The sequence below is a fragment of the Narcine bancroftii genome, chromosome 8 (assembly GCF_036971445.1).
Source record: "Narcine bancroftii isolate sNarBan1 chromosome 8, sNarBan1.hap1, whole genome shotgun sequence".
Taxonomy (NCBI): domain Eukaryota; kingdom Metazoa; phylum Chordata; class Chondrichthyes; order Torpediniformes; family Narcinidae; genus Narcine; species Narcine bancroftii.
In genome coordinates, this window is record NC_091476.1 from 65103091 (window position 1) to 65124166 (window position 21076).

The window sequence follows — 21076 nt, forward strand, 5'->3', positions numbered from 1 at the left end:
TCACACTGTCTCATGTAACTGGATCTGGATTTGGGTTGTATTCACATCGACTTGTGTAACTGAATCTTGGTGGTCTGGATTGGGGTACTGTTTTCAATAATAATAATAGTGTGGATTTGGGTAGTGTTCAGATCGATCATGTCACTGAATCTCGATTTGGATAGTGTTGACATTGATTTGAGTCACTCTGATAGTCTGTCTGGATTTTGGTAGTGTTCACACCAACTTGTGTAACTGAACGTCAGTAGATTTGGGTTGCGTTCACGTGGCCGTGCGTTCACGTGGCCGTGCGTTCACGTGGCCGTGCGTTCACGTGGCCGTGCGTTCACGTGGCCGTGCGTTCACGTGGCCGTGCGTTCACGTGGCCGTGCGTTCACGTGGCCGTGCGTTCACGTGGCCGTGCGTTCACGTGGCCGTGCGTTCACGTGGCCGTGCGTTCACGTGGCCGTGCGTTCACGTGGCCGTGCGTTCACGTGGCCGTGCGTTCACGTGGCCGTGCGTTCACGTGGCCGTGCGTTCACGTGGCCGTGCGTTCACGTGGCCGTGCGTTCACGTGGCCGTGCGTTCACGTGGCCGTGCGTTCACGTGGCCGTGCGTTCACGTGGCCGTGCGTTCACGTGGCCGTGCGTTCACGTGGCCGTGCGTTCACGTGGCCGTGCGTTCACGTGGCCGTGCGTTCACGTGGCCTTGTGTAACTGAATCGCATTCTAGGTTTAGGTAGCATTCAGTATAACTCGTGTTGCTGTGAATCATATTCTGGATATGAGTTGTGTTCACACTAACTTGTGTAACTGAATCTCGTGGATCCTTGACACACTGTCTCGAAAAATGTAAATCTCAGTCTGAGTTTGGGTTGTGTTCACACTGACTTGTGTAACTGAATGTTGGTGGTCTGGATTGGGGTACTGTTTTCAATAATAATAATGGTGTGGATTTGGGTAGTGTTCAGATCGATCATGTCACTGAATCTCGATTTGGATAGTGTTGACATTGATTTGAGTCACTCTGATAGTCTGTCTGGATTTTGGTAGTGTTCACACCAACTTGTGTAACTGAACGTCAGTAGATTTGGGTTGCGTTCACGTGGCCGCGCGTTCACGTGGCCGTGCGTTCACGTGAACGCAACCCAAATCTACTGACGTTCAGTTACACAAGTTGGTGTGAACACTACCAAAATCCAGACAGACTATCAGAGTGACTCAAATCAATGTCAACACTATCCAAATCGAGATTCAGTGACATGATCGATCTGAACACTACCCAAATCCACACCATTATTATTATTGAAAACAGTACCCCAATCCAGACCACCAAGATTCAGTTACACAAGTCGATGTGAATACAACCCAAATCCAGATCCAGTTACATGAGACAGTGTGAATGCAATCCACAGTGTGGATTTAGGTAGTGTTCACATCGAATCATGGCTCAGAATCTCGATTTTGGTACTGTTCATATTGAGTCGTGTCATTTGGATACTCTGCCTGGATTTAATTAGTGTTCACACTAACTCGTGTAACTGAATCTTGGTCTGGATTTGGGTAGCATTCGCATTGACCTGTGGAACTGAATCTCGGTTTGGATCATGGACACCTTAACTTGTGTGACTGCGAATTTTGGAAAGCATTTGAATAGCGATCACACTAATTTCTGTGAATCTAAGTTTGGATTTTGATTGTGTTTATTCTGAGTAACTGAATCACCACCTGGATTTGGATAGTAAACATTTACAAAATGGGGCTGCTCAGGACCCGTGTATCCTACCCATGTAGCGGGCCTCTGCAGCCTGATCAAATGGTGGCCGGGTGATTTAAGGGTGCTCCTGCCCCTACAGTGACATGGCGAGTGATGTCACACTCTCACCGTGTCGCCAGAGGATCTGTAGGGAATCCCCTGTTCCCTGTTTTGGCCTCCAAAAGGTAAGTGGTCAGGATGGACATGGAATCGGGGTGGGGCGGAGGGGTAGTGCTGTTGGAGCCAGGGGGAGTACGGAGTCGGAACGTTGTCGGGGCCGGGTGTGGAACGCAGAGTCAGGACTGGAGGAGAATGTTGTCAGAGCCAGGAGGAACGTTGTCAGGCCAGCAGGGAGCGGAGTGGGCTGCCAGGGTACAGAGTTTGGGCAGCAGCAGTGTCCATCCTTCTTACCCATAATTCCCCACACTGCTGGAACCGCTCTGGCATTCCAGTGGCGTTTGGGATTATGGGTAAGAAAGACGGCCATTGCATGCAAGCACTGATGTATTTTTCTACCAGGACGGCCATTGATCGCTTACAAATTGAACAGCAGCAGCTGCACGGTGCGTGTACGCAGATAGACAGTTCACCTCTGAGGTGGTTTGCCAACCTGTGCAGTTTTCTTTAAATTCTACCCACCAATTGGCCTGATTGACGGGTTAAACTCATTACAATCCAATTTGTAAACGTCTAGTGTTCACACTGACTTGTGTAACTGTGAATCACTGTCTAGATTTGGATAATGTTCACAGTACTGAATCAGTCTGCATTTGGGTGTGTTTATCATGACTTGTGTAACTGAATATTGGTGTGGATTTAGGTGGTATTCACATTGAATCATGTCACCGAATCTTGATTTGGGTCGTGTTCACACTGAGTCATGTCCTCTGATACTCTGCCTGGATTTAGGTAATGTTCACTTATGTGACTTGTATAACTGAATCTCGGTCTGGATTTGGGTAGTGTTCACACTGACTCATGTTGCTATGTGAATCTCAATCTGGATTTGGGTCGTGTTTACACTGACTCGTGTTGCTATGAATTTTGATCTGGATTTGGGTCATGTTCACACTGACGTGTTGCTATGTGAATCTCAGTCTGGATTTGAGTTCTGTTCACACTGATTTCTGTAACTGAATATCTGTCTTTATTTGGGTCATGTTCATACTCAATCGTGTAACTGAATCTCAGTCTTAATTTGGGTTGTGTTCACACTAAGTCATGTAACTGTGCATCTCAGTCTGGATTTGGGTGGTGTTCACACTGACTTGTGTAACTGAATCTCAGCCTGTTCATAGTGTTCATACTTGTGTAACTGAGAATCTTGGTCTGCATCTGGTTCATGCTCACATTGACTCTTGTAATTGTCAATCTCCGCCTGGATTTGGGTAGTGTTCACACTAACTCGTGTAACAGTAAGTCTAGATTTTAGTAGTGTTTGCACTGTTACTAGTGTAACTTTGAAGTTGTCTGGATTTCAATAGTGTTCACACTTTAACTGATATAATGGATCTGTGGGGATTTGTATTGTGTTAACATTATAACTTGTGTAACTGAATCTCAATCTGGAATTGGATATTGTTCATACTGTAATCGGTGTAATTGATCTGTAAGAATTCGGCTCACACTTTAATTAGTGTAACTGTGGGAATTTGGAGACTGTTTACACTGTAATTAGAGCCCTAATTAGGGATTTTTGGAACATTATCTTGAATTTGTGAGTGTTTGCTCTTTAGCAGTGTTGTGAATTTCTGTCTCATTTTATAGTAAAATCTGTCCCACATTTTGGGTCTTAATTTTTGCTACAACCGGCATGGTTGTGGATTTCAGCCTGGGTTTCGACCTCTGTAATTCCTGGCATGGTGAATTACAGTATAACTTCTGATTGTTTCCACCCTGACTTGTATGACAGGGAATTTCAGAAGGCTTTCTTCATGAGTGTTGTGAAATTTGAATGGATTCAAAATGTACAGATTGGGGCTGCAATTATCTCATGGATAAATGCAGCCTGGAACAAGGAATATTTACAGTGCAACTCTCATGATTCCTGTATCGGTGCCACAACACTCGCACCACCAGGTTCAGCAACAGCTGCTACCCCTCCAACATCAGACTCCTCAACAACATATTCGATCAAGGACTCATTTAAGGACTCTTGTGCTCTTTATTGATTATTTTTATTTCCTCTGTATTGCACAGTCAGTTTGTTTACATTCGTTATCTGTTTACATGTATATACTGTGTACAACTTTTTTTGCACGACCGATAAGTGGTAATTCTGCCTCGAACGCAGGAAAAAGTATCTCAGGGTTGTATGTGATGTCATGTATGTACTCTGACAAAAAATCTGAAATCTGCTCTGAATCTGAAACTAGATTTCAGGGTTCTGATGTGTTTACAATATAGCTGTTGTCATAGTAAATTGCCATCTGAGTTCTGGTGCCTGGTGTCATAGTGAACTTCAGAATGTGTTAAATGTAGACACAGTCTTAATGAGTGCCTTTGTGAATTGAAGCTTGGATCTAACGTCATTGTACACAATCCTGCATGTTCCAATCTGTTTATGCTTGTAACTGGCATTGACATGAGTTTGAATGGATTCTTGTTACCAAGCGCATCATAGATTTGCATTTAGGCTGTGTTGTCAGTGTAAATTTTATAGAACAGGCTGTGTTTACACTGCAACTAAAATTTAGTGAATTCAAGTTATACTGCAGTACCAATGTATTCTTCCTGTAGTGTATTCACCAGAGCCATGCAGAGTAGTCTTTGCATATTGTTTGTATGGGTGTAACCATCAACAACCACCCTGATTCTTCAGCTGAATGAAAGCAAGAATCTGTGCTTATTCACACCCACTTTGCCTTTTCATCCTGCTGCTTTCAGAAGTCAGTGGATATGCTCTTAAAGACTCCTGCCCTACAACTTTTAGTTCTTTATTGTGCCATGTCCCTTTTTATATTTATTTCCAATTTCCTAATAGCCCAGGCCATTCTGCCCATCGAGTCCATTTAAGTCTCTTTAAGCACTCCATTTACTTCCATTCTCCCACTTGTTTCCTGTGCTCTCATGATCATTAACTCTCTACTGATTCTCTTGCTCTAGAGGGGCAATTCACAGTGACTGCTTAAAATACCAGCTTCATGTTTTTGGGATTTGGGAATAACCTTGTGGGGGGGGGGGGGTGGGCAGAGAGAACCCACAGGGAGAACATGTGGCGTAAACCAGTGAATCGGAACTACCTACTGTGCCATTGCTTTATTTGTCTTTACCTAATGCACTCGATTCTTTCCAGATTGAATTTCAGATGATGCTTTTGTGAGTGCCTAACCAGTTTATGGAGTAATTCTTGCATCCCAGAATCCTTCATTTTGATACAGCCAATTTTGGGGAATCATCAGACTTGTACTTAACTACTTAATCGTAGTTAATGGTCTTCGTGACAGGCTCTGCAAAAACATGCTGAACATAAAATGTCAGTTACTAAAACTACTGGCAATTCACCCTTCCTTTCTACCTCTTGAACATAGTTGAATTCAAATTCCTGGGTTTCAACGCCTCTGAGGATTTATCCTGGTGTCCCCATGCCGATACAATCACGAAGAAGGCTCGTCTGCAGCTATACTTCGTGAGGAGTTTTGGTATGTCACCAAAGTCTCTTGCAAAATTTCTACAGGTGTACCGTGGAGAGCATCCTGACTAGTTGCATCACTGTCTAGTATGGAGGTGCCAATGCTCAAGACAGAAAAGAGCTACAGATTTCTGAATGGACAGTGAACCACAACTAACTCACTTTCTCTTCTTTGCACTAATTTAAAAAAAATGTAGTTTATAATAATATTTGCACCTGTAATGCTGCAAAACAACAAATTTTGTGACGTGTTTATGACAAGAATTCTGATTCTAATCAGACATGCAGGCTGGAAACAGGCCCTTTACACCCACACACTTAATCTACCACCTGTAGGTCTTTGGGATGTGGGATCCTGGCTTTCTGGCACTGCAAAGCCTTCAGTGCACTTCATTCATATCTCAGTGAGTTAAAATTTTGTGTCTTTCTTGAGGTCTGGATTTGTTCCATAACTACATTGTCAAAATGAACTATGATTGCAGTTTTAAATGCTCTCCCACAGAGACCCTGAATATATGCTGTTTTCTGTCCATCAAACTTGACAGGGTTGTCAGCTGCTTCTGTTCCGTCTTCCAGACTATATTGCCTTCACTTCTTCGTTTGATGCCCTGCTTGAATGCTTTCTGTCAATCTTTTCTGAACTGGTGAAATTGTGGGCTCTGATATCACAGAGGAGTGACTGGGTGGTGGGGGGGGGGGGGGGGAAGAAAGAGTAGAGAAAGGACAGCATCTTTAAATCAATAAATCGTCAGGTAAAATGCTTGTTTCCTCAGTGCCTCTGAACTGTAATTTTTTTAATCTGTCATTTTCTTGTGAATTTTGTAGGTTTTTAAAAAAAAAAAATCAAATGCCTTGTTAAAATCTACATACACTGTAAATTGTATATCATTAACTTCCTTGCTGTTTCTACAAAATATTTCCATTTAGTCAGCAGACATTACCTTCCTTCAACAAATCCACACTTTGCAGTCCATAAATACTGATTTATGCCACTCCTGATTTTTTTTTATTCTAGCTGTTCTCTCACGATGGATTACCAGGCTATACATTCAGGTGCCTTGCTGTTCGGCGGGTGCAATCATGTATCTTCATCCATTTCTGACCCTCCGAATTGCCGTTGTTGCCTCCGGTGAAGGCTCCATCTTTGAGCTGAGACTGTATTTGATTGGAGTTCATGATTATACAAGAGAAGAATACTGAAGTGGTTTCCTGTTGCCTTCTTCAGTTCCAGTGTCGATACTGGACGGGTAACCATGGCCATTGATCAGCAGATTCATCTACTCAGCATTTTTAGTTAAACAACCATAAATTCTAATTTGTAGAATCTATGGCTTCACGTGACCCTGATGGGAAGCTAGACAGATACTACACCTTGCCCAAGAGTGACTTATAGACTATCGGTCAGAAGGAGCTCCTTACTCCTCCTTTTGCTGAGCATTTCTGCAGCACTGACACTAGGCTAGCCTGCCTATAATTGCTTCATTTATTTGGCAGCCTAAGAGCAATCTTCCATCAGGTTCCAAAACTTTATTTTCTCCTTTTTCAAGCTGTTATGTGTTTTTCCTGGGTCTGGCAACTTTACCTAAAAACAGAAATGCTTGAGGAAATCAGCAGGAGGAACTGCAGCATCCAAAGGAGAAAGAAGTATTCCCAGCGTTTCGGGCCTATGCCTTTCCTCAGAATATGAGTAAAACCCAGACGGGAGTATGTATTAAAAGAGTGGTGAAAAGGGAAGAATGTCTTCCCCCAGCTATTCTTCCATCTGTACTCCTCCCTCTCCATTTTTCTATTTTCATTATTCTTTTTCTACAAAGACCTGTCTTTTTTGCTCATGCGTTGAGGAATGGGCTCAGGCCCAAAATGTTGGTACAGGTACACAATCCTTTAACTGGAACCCTTGGGGGACAGTGTTCCAAATTTTGGATTTTTCCGGATTTCAGAAAGCCAGGTTGAAACCCACCCGAATTGTGCTGCCGTATGCACCTCCACCCCCTTCCAGTCGCGGTGCCGACTCCCCCCCACCCCCCCCCCCCCGCCTGCCCAACTCATGCTGGTAGACTCTCCCCTTTGCCTGCCTGACTCACCCTGCCGCCTCTCTCCCCACTTGACGGATTTTGGAGCTTTCTGGATTTTAGATGTCTGGATAAAGGATTGTGTACCTGTAATACATCTTTAATCAATTTTTTGCAGCCTTAATTCTCCACCCCACTTACTTTGAACTCGATTTTTTTGCTACCTGCTGAGCCCTTAATGGTGATCAGGATGAGCTGAGGACAGCAGATCATCTGACAAGGGTACATTACAGTCCTTGTGGCTCCAACGTTGAATTTGACCATCAGAGAATTGTCCTTCCAAAGGAAAAGCTGTTGACTTCCATCTTCAGGGGATTTTAGGCACAAAAGCCTCATTATCGTCTATTTTTTTTAAAAAGGTGAATTTATCTTTTATGCCTAAGACGAAAAAGGCGGATTGTGCAGTCCTTTTATGTAGCCCAGAGCAGCAGCTCCCTCCCTGTGACAGCCCTGCTGCCTGTTGGTCCCTCCTGCCCCGCCACTCGTTGGGCCGCGCCCCCTCCCCCCTGGCCTGTCAGCCCCCCCCACCCTTCTCCTCTCCCTTCCAATTCCATTACCCTCTCTTCCATTTCCACTTCCTCTTACCCCATCTCCCCCTTATCAGCCCCATACTGATCCTACCACTGTGCTCCATCCCAACAGTCCCATCACCCTGCTGCCTGACAGACGCACAGTAGTGGGCGGCGTGAAGAAGCAGGATGGGGAAGTGGCATGAAGGGAGCATGACGGAGCGAGGAAGCACAGCCTGACAGCTCCACCAGCTGCTTTGATAGTGCAGTGGGGTTACAAGGCTGTCAGCATGACGTCAATTATCTTCCTGTTTAGAGCCGCTTTCAGCGGCAATCCTACACAGGAGGTGGAGTGACTTTGCTCCACCTTTGGCACTACCTTCCCCACCCAGGTAGACCTAACCTACTTGTCTTTACAGATCGCTAATTTTTACTATACGAGGGCCTTTAGTTTCCATAGATGCTACTTGGCCTTGGAGCATTTCCAACAATTATAAGTATCTTCTGTAGTTCCAGCATTTATTTTCTCTCTCTCCCACATTTTCTACTTCTACTCAGATCAGCTGTGGTTAACAAGCCTTTACCCTCTCCCAGCTGGTACCTCCATGTTATGTCAATCACCCTCTCTTGACCTTGACCCCCATCACTGCCATTCCTGTTTGCTCTGAATTCCTAGTTCTGAGTTAACTCATCTTCTCTCATCTGGTGCTGCTGATCTTAAGAATTTTCTTTGTTGCAAATTTGCATTACCGAGAGTTCTTTATTTTTCCATTTCCTGATGGCATTCGATGTCTTCGCTATCGTCCCTTGGCATTTCAGGTTGGCATGAATCAGAAATGTGCCTTTAGCTACTGTGGCTACAAGAGCAGGTATTGTATCCTGCAGCATGCCTTTGATAACATCATCCAGGATAAACCAGCCTACTAGATTGACACCCTATTCTCTCCACTGGCACACAGTGCGATCCACCCTTGCAGCAGTTTGCCAAGGGTTGTTTAACAGCATCTCCTAAACATGTGACCTTCGTTGCTAAGAAGGACACAGAGTTAAAACACAATGCTGGAGAAACTCATCAGGTCAAACTGTGTCTTATACTTATAGCAAAGATAAAAATACATAACTGATGTCTTGGGCTTGAGCCCTTCATCAGGGTATGGAAAAATGTCAGCAGGTGTCCAAATAAAAAGTTAGGGGGAGGAGCATGTTAGCAAAGGCAGGAGATGATAGGTAGAGGGAGAGCACAGCAGCAAGCAGTGGGAGGAGAGATGGCTAGGTGAATAGAGAGGGAAGTGAGGGCAGGTTAGCAGAAACGGTCGGCTAGAGAGTGCCCAGACGGAAAATCAGGTGTCGTTTCTCAAATTTACAGGTGGTCTTGGTGGGATAGTACATGAGGCCATGGATAGACATGTGAGTGGGAAGTAGAACTGAAATGTTTGGCCACTAGGAGGTCCCCATCACTAGTGCAGACAAAGTGAAGGTACTCAGTGAAGCGATCTCCCAGTCTGCATCCAGTCTCTCCATCGTGTATCCTACGGATACACAATTGAAGTGTTGCTTCACTTGAAAGGCCTGTTTAGGTCCCAGACAGGTGAGGGAGGAGTTCTGGGCGGAAGTTGGCACCTCCTGCGCCACAGGAGAAAATGCTGGTGGGGGAGGGGGGTAAGGAGGGATGAGTGCACAAGGGAGTCATGGAGGGAGCAGCCCCGACAGAAGCCAGAGAAGGGAAGATATGTCTGGTAGTGGGATCTTGTTGTAGGTGCCAGAAATTTCTGAAGAAGGGCACAGACAGCAATTTCCTTACCAAGGCAAGCACTGTCTGGCTTATGATGATACCATGGTTGTTCTTTGATCATTGCTGGGTCAAAGAACTTGGAGTAACATCAACAGGCTACTGAAGTCATTGGTGACTGAGCAGTGGGTGTCTGCCTTGCCAACCATAGCTGCACCCCATGTATGAATAAAAGTACTTGATGTATTGTCAGGAAGTAGGGGTTTAGACATTTAGACATAGAGCATGATTACAGGCCCTTATGGCCCACAAGCCCGTGCTGCCCAATTGCATCCAGTTAACCAACAACCCCTGTACGCTTTGAAGGGTGGAAGGAAACTGGAGCACCTGGAGGAAACCCTTGCAGACTTGGGGAGAGCGTACAAGCTCCTTACAGATAGCGCCAGATTCAAACCCGGCTTACTGGCTCTGTAACAGTGTTGTGCTAATTGCTGCAAGATCCGTTAGTCTGTTTACAATACAGTTTATTGTTAGTGTTAATGAAATTTTTGACTCCCTATTAACCCTTTGCATTTAGTTTATGCTTGAAGTATTGTGCAATCACAGCTCCCTTGTGAACTAAGAGGCTCAGCACTGCAACTGCCTTCAGTGAAATGCTTGAAAAGAGCAACTTTTTTTAACCTTTTTTTAAAGGTTGGGGAGTGTCTTCGTAATAATAAAATGTTGCATGCTATTTTCCCTGACTGAGGGTGCATGTTGAGAAACCATTTTGCTCTCCAAACCACTATCAAGGATAGCTTTGTCATCAGTGGGATCGATCTGATCACTTGGATGTGTTTTTAAAAACCATAAAACTGACAAAAAGTATATACTTTTCTCCTAACATCTACGCTGTCCCTAATGTTAACCCTTCAACAGTTTTTCTGATATCGAGAGACCTTGTGCTTCAGTGTTACAATGATGGGAGTACTTGTATATGAGACCTTTACCAAGCTGTATTTTCCTTCTGGAATGGAAAACTCTGCTCTTTGAATGTAAAGTTAAATGTAGTTCTCACTCTGCCGTTCCATTTGACCTTGGTTTGAACTATTTGCTTTGACAATCAGCTTGTGGTTCTGGGTTGGTGAGGAATTATTCCTTTGCTCCAGTGGAGTGGGGACTGGATTTGCAGCCAAATGTGGCATGCCCAGCCACATCAATGACTGGGAATCCTGGTACCTATACCTTCTGAGGCTGATTGTACAATTATTCTTGACTCCCTGTGGTCACCAGATTTGAGTTTGGATCAGAAAACTGAGGGGGGGGGGGAAGAGAGGGTGGGAGGGAGGGAGGGAGAGTGAGTGAGTGAGAAGGTAGAAAGAGGGAGACCATGCAATTGTTGAACGCTCCATGAGAGCTGAAATAATAGGAATAGGTAGTTTTGCTATCAGTTCCTCTTCTGCCATTGAGCTAATCTTGTAACTGGTCTCCCCTTTTCTGCATCCCTTAGTTTCATTACTCATCAAAGTCTCTCTGCCTTGAATGTGCCAAGTAGCTCTCTTTGGATTTTGAATTCCAAAGCTTCATCTTGGGTGAAGATATTTTTTCTTGTACGTATAAAAAGAAAAGACCTTTTAAAACTCTGGGGCCTTGATTCTCATCCCTCTGCATGTATCCTATCGAGTCCAGTAAGAATATTGATGCTTCAACAAGATCGTCTCTCATTCTTCTGCACTCAAGAGAACACTGGTCAAGACTGCTTAATCTCTTATACAACAAATCTTCCAATCTGTTGAACCTTTGATGTATTCCCTTTAACACAAGTGCATCCTCTTGCTAGGGAGGCCCGATTTGTACACCATAATCCACATGTGGTCTCACTGAGGCTCCATATAATTGGAGTAATGTTTCTTTGCTTGTACTCAAATCCCTTTTTACAATACTGTACAGACCTTCCTAATTAGCCACTGAATCTGCATATTAACTTTCAGTAATTAGCATACAACCAGCTCCCTCAAGCACCAACTCCTTTCGATCTCTCACCATTTAAAGAATCCTTTGCCTTTTAATTTTTCCTCTACCAAAGAGAATGACCTCATCTTTTTCCATATTATAGTCTGTCTGTTTGCCATGTCCCAGCTCAGGCCCATATCCTGCCTTCAATAACTCTGGCACCTGTGTTCCAAAACACTTTTTTATAAAAAGTGCACAACACTACACCCACTCAGAGGATTTACCAAAAAATGAACACATTCCTGCATTTTTCCAGCCTCTAAGTAGCAAAGGGTATCTCCTGAAAGTTGTCACAGTGTCAGGTTGCTTTATGCAAAATAAATTTAGACATACAGCACAGTAACAGGCCCTTCCAGCCCACGAGCCCGTGCTGTCCAGTTGACCTACAACCCCTGTGCACTGTTTGAAGGGTGGGAGGAAAGCGGAGCACCCAGAGGAAACCCACACAGACATGGGGAGAATGTACAAACTCCTTACAGACAGCACCAGATTTGAACCAGATCTCTGGCACTGTAATAGTGTTGTGCTAACCGTGCCCCTGTGAAAATGTAGTCTCGTCTCTTTTGTTAATCTCCCATTCTGCTTTAATGAGGCTGTGGAGGGTTTGCTGTAATTTAATTGGGTTTGTGAAGAGATGTATAAACTCCAGGGTTGCCCCTGCAGTGAGTAAAGTTGGCTGATCTCTGAGTGTAAGTGGCGAGTGGTTTAGGGGTTGCAACTGAGCCCTGTAAATTGGAGAATCTCAGGTTTAATTGGTTGGCAGTTTGTTTGCTCAAGGACCATTTTGGGCTTGGCCAACGATGGAGCAGATCTGAGCATTTTGCAATCTCCACTACTAATCTTGTGGAAGTGCAACTGAAACCTCTGTCAGTGAGATAATTGGCTTCCAACAATGTTAACCACCTTAATTTGTGTGAAATGTGTCTCCAACCTGAGGAGGAGGGGTATCTTCCCATTGACCTCATTCTTAACCTGAATCTTCTATGTCTAGTGCTGCTATGCTTGTAGGCTATTTTTTTTTCTTCCTTCCCCACATCCCTTTCCTCAAACTGGCAAGTAGATGTAATTGTATGGTACAATTAGGCACAGTCAATTCTGGAGGCAGGTCTTCTGTACTACATTTGGAATATTTTCTGGTCACCTGGACAATTGAGAGGGCTAAATATGGCAGTCTGTTCTTGCTACCCAATTAAATATATATTGGCTGGGAATGGCTTCAGTGATACTTCAGGAAGAAGTTGAGGTGACGTTGGTTGTGGATGAGAGTACTCTGAAGATGAAATGTGTAAACCTGACATGTCTGTGAGGATGTGTGGTGGTATAATATTGACACAGTTTGCTGGATGAAGTCTCTGCACACACTATAAAGTGGTTGGGGCCGGATAAAGAAGAATGTTGGAAGAATAAAGCACAGCACTCAAGGTCTAAGGAATTTATTCGCATGACAACAGTTTGTAGAGCCCCATGGTTAATGACAGAATGCCCACATTTTTGCTGTTACACCTTTCTTGATCTATCAGTTTACCCCTCCCAATTGAGAACCATTGGTGTTCATGCTTCGCATGAAAGGATGCAGTAGTATTGGAGAGGGTTCAGAGAAGATTGACAAGAATGATTCCTGGAATGAAGGGATTAGCATATGAGGAACATTTTGACGACTCTTGGACTATGCTCCTTGGAAGCATTTTGAATGTTGAAAGGCATGGACAGAGTATTTATAGAAGGACTGTTTCCCATGGTGGGGTCTTGGGCCAGAGGGCACAACTTCAGGATTGAAGGGCACCCATTTAAAACAGAGGTATGGAGGCATTTCTTTAGCCAGAGAGTGTGAACCTCTGGGATTTGTTACCACAGGCAGCTGTGGAGGCAAAAATAAGAGTCTTTAAATGAGTCCCTGATTGAGTGTGTCGTTGAGGAGTCTGATGGTGGAGGGGTAGCAGCTGTTCCTGAACCTAGTTGTGCGAGTCTTGTGGCACCAATACCTCTTTCCTGATGGTAGCAGCAAGAACAGAGCATGTGCTGGGTGGTGTGGATCCTTGATGATTACTGCTGCTCTCTGAAGGCAGTGTTTCCTGTAGATGTTCTCGATGGTGGAGAGGGTTTTACCTTTGATGTCCTGGCCTGTGTCCACTACCATTTGCAGGGCTTTACGTTCAGGGATAATGTCCCCATACTGCATGATGCAGCCGGTCAGCACACTTTCCAGGAAATTTGCCAGGATTTCTGGATAAACCGAACCTTCAGACACTCAGTGGTTCCCCGCTGCTTATACGTTAATTTTAATTGGACATTAGGATCAATGTGTCATTAAAATCTGTTCATTTCAATTCCCAAAATTTCTCTAGTTTGAACAGCTAATTTTCAAGGCTTGTGTTGGTTGACTAGATTGGCTTGAGAGACTGTATTACAGTTCCTTTTTCATATTCTCTCTTAAATGTATTATATTTAGTTTTTGAGGCCTTTTGTATGTTGATCATGAGGTTTTAAGCCAATTAACAAATAGATGAGGTATAATAAAATGTGGAGAAAATGGAGGATTATTTAGTAGGGATATTCTGGGCAGTTGTTAGAGAATGAAGATCTACCGGGACCAATGCCTGAAGAGGGCGCACAAAATCAGTGAACCGGTGCGGACTCGAAAGGCCAACATGGCCTGTTTCCGCTCTGTAAATGGTTATATGGTAATTAGGTCGACACAACACTGTGGGCCGAAGGCCTATATGGTGCCTTGGATTTCTATCTAGGATCTCTTGGTAATGATGTAATCCAGAGCCTGGCGTTGGAAGTTAGTTCAGAGGTCCTTGCCATGACAAAAAGGATCAGTAACCTTGACCCCTTGATCTTGTTGGCAGGCAAACAGAACAGTGAGCTGCAGCCCAGCGAGGGTGTGAGCAAGGAGCGTGCCTCGGGCAGCGAAGAGCGACCACCAGAGGCCGAGCGGAGGGGGCAGAAGAGACGCCGCGAAGATCGTGGCCGTGGTTACTATGAATTTAGGGAGGAGACAAACTACAACAGGTGAGAGAATTCCCATGTCCATTCCACGAGCTATATCGCACCAGCTGTTCATTTTAGCCTGCCAGTATCTTTCCCAGTCTAGTCTATTTCCAAATATTAACCACCCCTCAATAGTTTCAACTTTGACAGTGCTGTAGTGAAAAATGTTAAATCCACGGCTGAAATATCTTTGCTTTCATGAAATTTTTGTTCCTTATCCTCTTGCCCTTTGCCTAAAAGATTGCCCCTAGTCCCCAGGTATATTATCCTTTGGTGATCAGCTGCCAGCAACACATGTATTGAATCTTGTGCTTGGTGTGTACTTCCCTTTCGTAGGTCTAAGTCTTTCACTACGAAACACTTCAGTCAGTCTCTTTCAGAGATTGAGTCCTTTGAAATAGAAGTGACAGCAGACTTGTTCCTGACTGTTGGCTGTGGTGTTTTTTTTAACCACCATATATGCTCGTGTAATAGTCAAACCCATGTAAAAGTCCGCCACCCCCCACATTTTTGCCCATGACCATCTGAGCTTCCGACGCCCATCTGCAGACCCTCAGCTTGGCCGTCCTCCTGTCCGAATTCTTGGTGTCCTAGCCTCTTGCCCACTGGAGCTTCTGACGCCACGAACGCGGATTTATTACCCGGTTCTGGCCATCCAAGCTCCCAATGCCTTGAACGAGTTGGGTACTTAACATGGTCAAAAGTAATATCTAAGTAAAAGTCGACACCTCAAATTCGGCCCAACTGTGATTTTTTTTTTCCCCCCTTGTTTTGCGGTAGCTTACTGATGCTGACAACACCTACAAAAATTCTGGGTTGACGTGCAGGTGCAGAACAAGTTTGAGTCTTAATGCTGTTCAATCACAAACAAAGATATTTGTTTACACGTATGGGGGAAATAGCAACAGGAATCACATTCACACACGGACAGCAAATCTACACATATTTCATGCATACACGCTAGTGCCAACAAATTGCTACTAATCATGATTCCCACGGCTAAGCACACAGATCGCTGTTATTCATGGTTCCCATAGCTAAACATGAGGACAAAATAAACAGTACCTGCTACTTCTCGCTAATTAGCAGCAGGGTATCCTGATTAGCTGAAGAATTTAATTATACTGTTAACAGCAAATAAGGCACATCAGTCCTTTCTTGGTGTGCCCCACAATAGCACTCCCCTCCCACTCTTTACTGGCTCTCACCTTACAATTGACTCTCCAGTGTTGCGCACAGTTCGTATTCTGGAGCAGCGCTGGGGTTTGTTCCCGGGGGGAAAGAGAAAGCTGCTGGAGGGGCTGGCTCAGGTACACCTAAATGAGGCAAGAGAGCCCAGCGTAAAGTGGACTCTCACTTGTGGGCGGGCATACCTTGATTGACATGGGAAAATTACTTTCAACATGCCTGGTCAGATGCCCCTCCAGGAGCAAGCACATGGATTATTCTTTCTTCGGAACAGTTTCCTGTTGGATAATCTCTGGGTAACAGTAAAGAGGAAGCCCATAAAAGCAAGTCTACAGACGTTGTTCTAATAGTAACTACACAAAAATGGTGCAGAAACTCAGCAGGTCTTACAGTCTCCATAGGAGGCAAAGATATATAACTAAAGTTTCAGGCCAGAGCCCTTGGAACATTCCTTTTGACTAATTGCAAGAAAACAATGAAACCCATGTTTAAGGAAGAATTCACTCACATCGGGGGGAGAGCTGGGAAGGTTCACTGAGCAGATGTATAGGATGAAGCAGATGACCTGTGAGAAATAGATGAGTGAATTGAGCCTGAACTGCAGTTAAGAATGTAAAATTTAAAGATTTTGAAGATGGTTGATGTGGATGCCTCAAGGTTTCTCTTAGTGATTTTGTTTAGAACAAGGTGGGGTCCCTCATTTAAGACTGAAGGGGAGTTTCTTTGCTGAAGGTCCTCATCTCCACGGCTCCCTGCAGCAGATCGAGACAGCATGGAGAATGACACACACCTGAACCACAAGGGAATGAAGGGGTCTGGGGAGGGGAAGCGGGATGGTGTTGAGACCCAAACTGAACAGCCACGATCTCATTGAATGGCAAAGAATGCCAGGGAGGTAGATGGCCCCATTCCTATTTGTGTTTGATGAGGTTCTAAAGGATATCCAGCATTAAGACGACAAGATGAGGCATGGTTAGCATGACACTATTACAGTGCCAGCGACCCCGGTTTGAATCTGGCATTTTCTCCTCCCTCCAAAACGTATGGGGTTTTAAATTAAAAATTTTTAAATTAATTTAAATCTGGATGTGCAGCACACAAGCCCGTGCTGCCCAATTACATCCAATTAGCCTATACATGTTTTTATTTTGAATGGTGAGTAGAAACCAGAGCACCCAGAGGAAACCCACACAGACATGGGGAGAACAGAACAACTTCTTACACTCAGAGCCAAATTCTAACCCAGGTAGCTGGTACTGTAACAGCATTGTGCTATACACTGCTCTAACTCTGCCACCCCTTTAGGTTGCAGGTTGATTGGGTGGCACGGGTTTAAATGGCTGGAATCAGCTTCTACCATGTTGTAATTAAAATTTAAGACTTGGAGCAGAATTAGGCCATTTGGTCCATCAAGTCTACTCTGCCATTAAAGTCATTGCTCACATATTTCTCTTCTTGCCCCATTCTTTTCACTTCTCCATAAAAAAATACTGTCAGCTTCTTTGCAGGCCATTTAAAGTCTGTACAGAGCCTTAAGCTGTTGGACCCTCTGGAGGAGCACTCTGTCTCCTTTCCCCATTTACAGCAGTTCCGGCTGCGCCACCATTGGCTTTGAGCAAAGTTTTTAATCCTTCAGTTTATGTAATAGGCAAATCACACATTAAGGGGTCTTGACACCCACTATGCAGCATCTTAGCCTGCATAGCAGCTTTGTGTCAGTTTTTGGCAAATACCATCAATCCAGCCAACTCCAGATTTGAAACTGACTCACGACGTACAAAAACTGCAAATGATTCCCCCATTTGTTTGAATTTCAGGCAGACACTCAGTGGCGCACAGTATCGCCTCCTTTGCTGCCTCTTTTCTCTAAGTTATATCTGTTGATCTGCAGGGCCAAGTCCCCGGTGACCGTGGGGAACGAGGAGACTGAAGAAGAATTTGATGACAGTTTAGTTTGTCTCGACACCTGTAAGTGTAACGTTCTGTGAGGCAAAGGTCAACATGAACTCCTGTATTTTTTTTAAATGGTCTTTTCATCTTGATGTTGAGCCCGGAGAGCAGATTTATGCAATAATGATGGGGGAGAGAGTGGTGGTTTGTAGACAACCTGAAGAGTTGTTGCTAATTTTCCTCCAGTAGATCCCAAGAACCTATAACCAAGCCTCGGAAGTTTTATCTGCTTTCCCTCTCAGAGACACTGATTGCCTGCACTATTGCCGTCGTACATGACTGGATAACATGTCACGTCAGAGATTACAACTGGCATGCAGGGGTTTACATTGGCCACAGCAGCACAGACTCGGGCTGGTTTACAGTTGCTCACCCTCACCCACTGAGATGGATGTTGTTGATCGCACTTTTCAACATGTAATCTGAGGTCGAGTTTAATTTTGGCATCTCAACCTCCAGTGTGGTTTGGTTTTTTTGGTACCCAAAGGCCTGACAGTTTGGAAATACCTGAGTGTTTTCATGGCTCCTTCCTTTTTGAACAGATAATTCTGATCTTCACTTCCAAGTGGCAAAAGACCGCTACGGTGGGCAACCCCTCTTCCCTGAGAAGTTTGTCTACCTGTGGGGCGGTGCTCGGTCTACCTATGGTGTGACAAAGGGCAAAGTCTGCTTTGAGGTCAAGGTGAGTCAGATTCAGATTTATTGTCAGAGTACATCCATGACTTCACATACAACCTTGAGATTCTTTTTCCTTGTGAGCAAGGCAGAATTATCTCTTAATGGCAGTGCAAAAAAAAACTACTCAACGTACACATGTAAACAAAGAAAGAAATATAAGCAAACTGCCATACAGAAAAAAAATGAATAAAGTGCAAAAGTAAGGGTGCTTAAATGAGTCCCTGATTGAGTTGGTCGTTGAGGAGTCTGATAGTGGAGCGGTAGCAGCTGTTCCTGAACCTGGTGGTGCAAGAACAGAGCTTGCGCTGGGTGGTTTGGATGTTGCTGTTCCCTGTAGATATTTTCAATGGTGGGGATAGTTTTGGCACTGATGTCCTGTGCTGGGTCCACTATCTTTTGCAGGCCTTTCTGCTCAGGGGTACTGGTGATCCCAAACCAGACTGTGATGCAGCTGGTCAGCACACTTTCCACCACATATTTATAGAAAGTTGCCAGTGTTCCCAGTGTCATGCCAAACCTCCACAAACTCCTGAGGAAGTAGAGGCACTGATGTGCTTCCTTCATGACACCGTTGGTGTGTTGGGTCCAGGAAAGATCCTCCGAGATAGTGCCAGACAAGAACTTAAATTTGCTCACCCTCTCCACCTCTGATTCCCCCAGTTATCACCGGATCGTCCACCTCTGGTTTTCCTTTCCTGACATCAACAATCAGCTCTTTGTTTTGGTGACATTGAGTGTGAGGTTGTTGTTGGTGCACTGTTTCAGCAAGTTTTCAATCTCCCTCAAGTATACTGGCTGTGTTTGGTGTTTGGAGGTCAGTGTTTCAGTTCTGTTGGCCTGATTGGAGTGAGCATGATCTCCCCCTCCCCAACCACCCCCCCCCTCCCCCTCAACCAAACTACATCAACACATTAGTGGCTTTCAAAGTACTACTCTACCTGAGGCTTTGATTTGAATTTATTCCACATGAAGGTTGTAATTCAGTATTGGATTCTGTTCCATTTTTGTATAAATACTTGGAAACTGGATTGTAACTCTTGACTGCGGGAGTGAGGGTCAGATTGAAGGACAGCTACTTAGTGACCTTGCTGGAAAGTCACTGGCCCCTATAGTAATTTGCGGCCTTTCCTTTCAGAGCTTGGCTGCGGGAAATGGTTCAAGCCCAGTGTGGAAAGGCAGCTATCAGGCAGGGATGCGATCACTTCCTTTGAAGCGTTTTGCAAGGTCGAGCAAGGGGCAGAGGGATTGTGCTCATGTCTCAGGCTTACGTGGTCACTGCTCAATGACAGGCAATGAAGGCAAATGGAATGTTGGCTTTCATAAAGAGGGGATTGGAGTATAGGAACAGAGACGCCCTTCTGCAGTTATACAAGGCCCTGGTGAGACCCCACCTGGAGTATTGCATCCAGTTCTGGTCTCCAAACTTGAGGAAGGACATACTAGCTATAGAGGGTGTGCAGCGCAGATTTACAAGGTTAGTTCCAGGGATGGCAGGGTTGTCATATGCAGCAAGGCTAGAAAAACTGGACTTGTATCCATTGGAGTTTAGAAGGATGAGGGGGGACATGATTGAGGTATACAAAATCATCAGGGGGATAGACAAGGTGAAGTCTGATTACTTGTTCCCAATGATGGGGGAGACGAGGACTAGAGGGCATAGATTAAGAATACAGGGTAGGCCCTTTAGGACGGAGATGAGAAAGCATTTTTTTACCCAGAGAAGTGTGAATCTGTGGAATGCTCTGCCACAGAGGGTGGTAGAGGCGGATTCGCTGACTATGTTCAAAAGAGAGTTAGATAAGATTCTTGTGGGTAACGGAGTTAAGGGTTATGGGAATAAGGCTGGAAAGGGGTACTGATGGTAATGATCAGCCATGATCTAAAATGGCGGTGCTGGCCCGACGGGCCAAATGGCCTACTCCAGCTCCTATTGTCTATTGTCCATTGTCTAAAGCAGCAGCAACTGCAGTGGTGTTGGCTCCACCTTTTGTGGCAAGTTCACTTGGGTCAGGGCTTGGGGTGAGGGAATTATTAATTGGGAAGTCCGTGCTAACAGGTGCTCTCACATATTTAATCCCAGATGACCCAGAAGTTCCCTGTGAAGCAGCTGGCCGAGAGCGAAGTTGAGCGACACGTTGTGCGGGTGGGCTGGTCACTGGATAGCTCCTCACTTCAGCTGGGTAAGCAGCTAGGGCCCTATGGATGCCTCGTGCTTTTCCGTTCTGTATTCACCCTCCACATCTCAGCTTGTTCCTTTCTCCCCTCCCTTATTTTTAAACACTATGCAGGAGATTCCGAGTTTTCTTTTGGCTACGATGGAGCCGGGAGGAAGTGGCGTAACTCTGAGTTTGAGAAGTACGGAGAGACATTCGATGAAAATGACGTGATTGGTTGTTTTGTTGTAAGTACTGACAGCCTGAAGCAATAACATTCTGCCTTAAACTTGGCATTAGGAACAAGATTGCTTTGCCATTTGAATCTCTTGCTCCCCAGAACATGGTCAGTAAAGAGTAACCCCCCCCACCGTCCGCCCTGTCCCATCACGCACTACCAGGGCAGGGATGCCTCAGGCTTAATTATAGTCAGAAAGTTTATTGTT

General features: G+C 44.8%; 1 protein-coding gene across 2 annotated transcripts in view; it reads left to right on the plus strand.

Annotated features, from left to right (window-relative positions):
* The window catches only part of LOC138740789 (heterogeneous nuclear ribonucleoprotein U-like protein 2), a 48539-nt gene that overhangs the window by 9071 nt on the left and 18392 nt on the right, over positions 1-21076 (plus strand). For both annotated transcript variants that reach the window (XM_069893878.1, XM_069893877.1), the window contains exons 2-6: positions 14520-14682; positions 17741-17817; positions 18342-18481; positions 20558-20657; positions 20766-20878. In XM_069893878.1, coding sequence (XP_069749979.1) covers positions 14520-14682; positions 17741-17817; positions 18342-18481; positions 20558-20657; positions 20766-20878 — 593 coding nt within the window. The remainder of the gene's footprint in view (positions 1-14519; positions 14683-17740; positions 17818-18341; positions 18482-20557; positions 20658-20765; positions 20879-21076) is intronic.